Raw genomic sequence first — 5000 nt, forward strand, 5'->3', positions numbered from 1 at the left:
TGTGTGCAATGTTTGTGAGACTTCACGTAGCTATGTCGCATTGAGTGGGTCACGAGCAATTGCTTGCTCAACTGACCAACAACTGATATCTTTTTCGTGTGCACCCCAATGCTTCCGCATTACCGCCTCTGCTGCAATTCAGGCGTGACGCTGCTGCCGTTCATGGACGAGGACGTGCTGTTGACTGCGCTTGATCGCGTGTACCCGTCACTGACGGGAGAGGAGGCGCACAGAAACGCGTTTGGCCACGACTTGCTCTTCCTCTCAAAGTCCTCACAGGCCTTGCAGGACCACAAACACCTGACTGCCTTGGTGCGTGAGATGTGGTTCGGTGTGTGTGTGTGTATGTGTGGTGTGGACAAGGTGTGTTTGTGTGGTGTGTCATGAGTGTGAGTGTGTGTGTGTGTGTGTCATTGTGTACGTGTGTACGGTGTACGTGTGCGTGCTTGTGCGTGTGGTGATGTGAACTGCCACGCTGCCGATATTCCGCGTTCGTGGGTTCTTTCCCTTGACCGCATTCCACGCCCGATGCTGTGTGCAACGCTACAGGGCACCGGTGATGCTGAAGAACCAAGCACGGCGAACAAGGAGAAAGGCAAGCAAGAAGCGGAGAAGGGCGAGAGCGACAGCGGCCGGCGGCGGGAGGAGCTGCCACCGCCGCTGGTGCAGGGCGCCGTGTTTGCTGTCGATGAGACCGTCAAGACGGACAAGGACAACTGGTGTGCTGGTTTTCGTAGCGGATATCAACACAACGATGCTGGCGCCTTTGCGCGCCCAACATTTAAAGGTGCGTTGCTGCCAATGTGTGGTGAAGCTGCCAAGCGAAAGGTATTGCACATGCACACCTCTCAAACGTACCTGCACGAACGCAATGCATGTACAAGCGCGCGCACACTCTCTCTCTTTCAATCATACACACACATACACACGCACACTCGCACACACATCCGCACACATACACACGCACATTCACACACGCACATTCACACCCACACCCACATTCATTCACGCACGCACAACCACACCCACACACACACACTCACTCTCTCTCAACGACAGACGTGAAGCGGTCTGTGAGTGTGGCGGCACTCGCGCGGTCGCGCGGGCAGATGATTGGGCTGCGGCGCGGCCGGCAGCGGACGCAAGTACGGGGCTCGTCCCTGGCGATGGGGATGGGCCTCAAGGGTGCGGGCCGTGGGGGCGCGTTCATCGGCGAAGGCACGCCAACACGCGACAAAAGCAGCGGCGGCGGCAGCAGCAGCGACGCACCGCACCGTGGTGGCGGCGGCCGCGGTGGCAGGAACAGGGGTCGAGGGAGAGGAAGAGGGAGAGGACGGGGACGAGGACGAGGAAGGCGTGGTGGCGGACGGCGAAGGAGATGATGTTGATGATGGGTGGTGGTGGTGGTGGTGGTGACGTGACATCGTGCTTGCTTGCTTGCTTGCTTCTTGCTTCTTGCTTTGTGTGTGAACAATAACAAAGGCTGAATTCAGTTTGATGAGTCATAGAAGTTGTGTGTCACGCTGGCGGAACAAGCGCATTCATCGCACACAAGCAAACACCATTCCACACAGCAAACACCACACCACAGCACACTCGACGATACACCCGGCCACCACCCAAACTCGACCTGACGGGTGCTGTCATGAGCGAGCCGAAGAAGCAAAGGCCGCACCCCGCTCCTCGCCAGCGGAATGTGGTCATCAGATGCCGGGAAGGAAAGAAGCTCGAGTTCCCCGAGCGCGTTTGCCGGTCAGACCTTGTTGTTGTTTGTCGTCTGCTGTGGTTTGTTGCGGGTGAGTGTTGTTGTTGCACCACCGGCTTGCACCTTTGCTCGCACCGCCTGATGAAGAATGCAAATGTAAACAAACCAACCTCACCTCGTCTTCCCGCCTTTGTATGTGTCATGAGGGACCGCCAGCGACTCGATCAAGCTGATGGAGCTCATCGCCCATGCTCCCTCGCCTCCCGAGTACGATTGCTCTGTGTGTGTGTGTGTGTGTGCGCGTGCGCGTGTTTGATGTGTGTGTGTGTGTGTGTGTTTGCTCTGTTTGTGTGTGTGTGTGTGTGTTTGATGTGTGTGTATGTATGTGTGTGTTTGATGTGTGTGTATGGTGCTTTCGTGTCTGTGTACCGAGTGCGTGCTTGTCATATCATGCACAGGTGTATGTACGTTGGTGTGCCTACACGAGCGCCGTGTCCGTTGTTTTCTCCACCACAATGGCGCAGATCAACGGAGGCTCACATCCCTAGAGCGTTGTTGTGTAATGCAGGCAGCACACCGCTGTGGAAGTGAGCGTGGATCTGCCGGCCATTGGCGTGGAAGCCATCATGTTGCTCTTGGCCCACCACGCTGGTGGAGGGCGTGAAGCCATGTCTGACCCACAGGCCGAACGCAACGCATGGAAGAGCTACTTGCATGGCCAAGACCTCTTTCGCATCATTGACGCCGCCTTCTACCTCGAGGTTGGCGTGCATGTGTGTATCTGTGTTTGTGTTTATGTTTGCGTGCATCTGTGTTTGTGCGTTTGTGTGTGTATTTGTGTGTATCTGTGAGTGTGTGTGTATGTGTGTGTGTGTATCTGTGTGTGTATGTGTGTGTGTGTGTTTATGTATCTGTATGTTTGTGTGTGTGTGTGTGGGGGGGGGCTCATCTCTATGCCTGTACGTTGCTGTGCTTTCATGTTGATTTTATCTTTGGGGCGTCTGTCAACCGTACTGTAAGCGTGTGTAAGCGTGTGTAACCCCTTCTCTCCTTGTTCCCTCCTCTCTTGGTCGTGTCCGTGAGCACACACGCATGACTCACGGTGTTGCTGCTGTCACCGAGTGCCATCAATCCTCCCTGCTGACACATCCAAACGCACGCAATCGACGCCCACACCCACATTTCACCATCACTCATATTCCGCACACGCAACTGCCCACAGGTGACGCACCGAGAACAGCTCCGGTGCTTCGTCAAGGAGATTCTCGCTGATGCCGGCAAAGACACAGGTGCGCATCCGGCGAGCCTCACCTGCCCCCCCCCTTCCCCTACTCCTTGGATGCATGCATGCATGCAATGCACGCTGCACGTCGCATAGGATTGCAGTGTGCTGTTGTGAACACGCGACTAACCACGACGACACACCCATCTCACCATCGTCCCCCCCCCCCCGGCTTTCCTCTCAAATCCAAATGGGGGGAAACAGAGGCGCTGCGAAAAGCGCTCGGTGTTGTTGTGTCGAGCGGGCGAGACCCCGCCATCAAAGTGGACCTGGACACCATTAACCAGGCCGCCCTCAAGTACACCAAGGTGAGCCAAGCAGCAGGGAGATGGGTGGGTTGCGAGTGCGGGCTGTGAAGGAGCCAGATGCATGCGTCGTTGGTGGGATATGCTGAAAGCAATATGGGGCTGCTCACCTGTATTTGCCTACACCTCAACTGTTGCTTTGCTGTTCTTGTGTGTGTGTGTGTGTATGTGTGTGATTGTGCATGTGTGTGTGTGTGTGTGTGTGTGTGTGTGTGTGTGTGTGTGTGTGTGTGTGTGTGTGTGTGTGTGTGTGTGTGTGTGTGTGTGTCAGACGGCACCGCAGTGCGCAAAGTGCGGCTTCATCTTCTCGCTCTTCAGCCGCCGCCACCACTGCCGCCGCTGTATTGAAGTGAGCGCCTGTCTGTGTTGTTTTTCTCCACCACATGCCAAATGCTTGCCTTGTGATCGCCTCCGTCCTGTGTTGTTGTTGTTGTTTGCCTGTTGTGTGCGTGCTGCTTGATGCCACAAGCAAACTGACTCAGCACACGTGTGTTGACACATTGACACGACCATGTTGATGCTTGCTTTCTCCAGGCCGTCTGTCACGCTTGCTCAACCCGCAAGATCCCGTTCAGGCCAAGCTACCTTCAGGTGTGTGTGTGTGTGTGTGTTTCTTTGTTTGTGAGTGAGTGTGTGTGTGTGTGTTTCTTTGTGCTTGTATGCGTGTGCTTGTGCTTGTGTGCTTACATGTATGTGTATGTGTGTGTGTGTGTAATCATGCTTGTGCTGCACCCTCCTCACCCGTCCTCCCAACGCCCACGAATGGCCCTCCATTCACCCCATGCCCCTCCCAACCCGTGTCGTAACGGAGACAGAGTGTGAACGAGAAGCTCGACATTCAGTTTTCCACTGCCGCTTTCCACGACTACACAGGTGCACGCCTCCTTGTGATGAGCTTGATGGCTGTGCTTCGTTGCTCCCCTCACTCTGCACCATCCTTGTCCGCTCACACCCTGCACATGTGTTGTGCGCTGTGTCTCTTCACCTTGCAGTGGGGATGTTCAAGACTGAGACGCTTGGCCGCGTGTGCGACGCCTGTCATCAAGAATACCGAGAGGGTGCGTGTTTGTGTGCAAGAAGAGAGATGTTGTTGAAGACATAGCTGTGTCACTTGACACACGCGCTCAGGCACTTTTCCCACGCGTACATGCATATATCCACGCACACACTCACGCACATACACTCACACACACACTCACACACACACACACACACACACACACACACACACACACACACACACACACACACACACACACACACACACACACACAAACTCTCTCGCTCTCACGATGGGTTTTCATCGTTCCACAGCGACTGGGCAACCTGACACGTGCAAGGAGGTCATACGTGGGATGCAGTTGTGCGAACTCGACATTCTACAACTCCAGACGCTGCTCCCCGTACGTGTACCACGAACACGTGTGTGCATGTGCATGTGCATGTGGCAATGTCATGCGATCAAGCAGTTGATGCCTTTTCATGCTCGCGCCATTATCTCGCCATATTTGCTGCTTCTTTGTGTTCACATACGCATACACATACACATACACACATACATACATACACATACACATACAAACACATACATGCCCACACGCATACACACACATACACACACACACATACATACATACACACATACACACATACACACACACCACGTGCAAACAGGTGAGCAGCACCATCGAAGTGAATGCGCGGTTCC

At 54.7% G+C, this 5000-nt stretch overlaps 2 protein-coding genes across 2 annotated transcripts in view; both read left to right on the forward strand.

The window, feature by feature from the left end:
- PTSG_11834 (uncharacterized protein) overlaps positions 1-1493 on the forward strand; it is a gene marked incomplete at its 5' end in the record, with an annotated part of 7929 nt that extends 6436 nt beyond the window's left edge. The window contains 3 exons of the mRNA XM_004996508.1: positions 143-312; positions 550-787; positions 1060-1493. Coding sequence (XP_004996565.1) covers positions 143-312; positions 550-787; positions 1060-1382 — 731 coding nt within the window. The 3' untranslated portion in view covers positions 1383-1493. The remainder of the gene's footprint in view (positions 1-142; positions 313-549; positions 788-1059) is intronic.
- A 60-nt stretch (positions 1494-1553) lies between these two features.
- Positions 1554-5000, forward strand: part of PTSG_11835 (uncharacterized protein) — a gene marked incomplete at its 3' end in the record, with an annotated part of 8400 nt that continues 4953 nt past the window's right edge. Inside the window, exons 1-11 of the mRNA XM_004996509.1 lie at positions 1554-1752; positions 1922-1972; positions 2274-2466; positions 2928-2994; positions 3192-3295; positions 3564-3641; positions 3827-3883; positions 4108-4165; positions 4285-4350; positions 4607-4695; positions 4967-5000. The exon at positions 4967-5000 is cut by the window's right edge and continues 131 nt beyond it. Coding sequence (XP_004996566.1) covers positions 1646-1752; positions 1922-1972; positions 2274-2466; positions 2928-2994; positions 3192-3295; positions 3564-3641; positions 3827-3883; positions 4108-4165; positions 4285-4350; positions 4607-4695; positions 4967-5000 — 904 coding nt within the window. The 5' untranslated portion in view covers positions 1554-1645. The remainder of the gene's footprint in view (positions 1753-1921; positions 1973-2273; positions 2467-2927; positions 2995-3191; positions 3296-3563; positions 3642-3826; positions 3884-4107; positions 4166-4284; positions 4351-4606; positions 4696-4966) is intronic.

This window comes from Salpingoeca rosetta, assembly GCF_000188695.1.
Source record: "Salpingoeca rosetta unplaced genomic scaffold supercont1.5, whole genome shotgun sequence".
Classification (NCBI taxonomy): domain Eukaryota; class Choanoflagellata; order Craspedida; family Salpingoecidae; genus Salpingoeca; species Salpingoeca rosetta.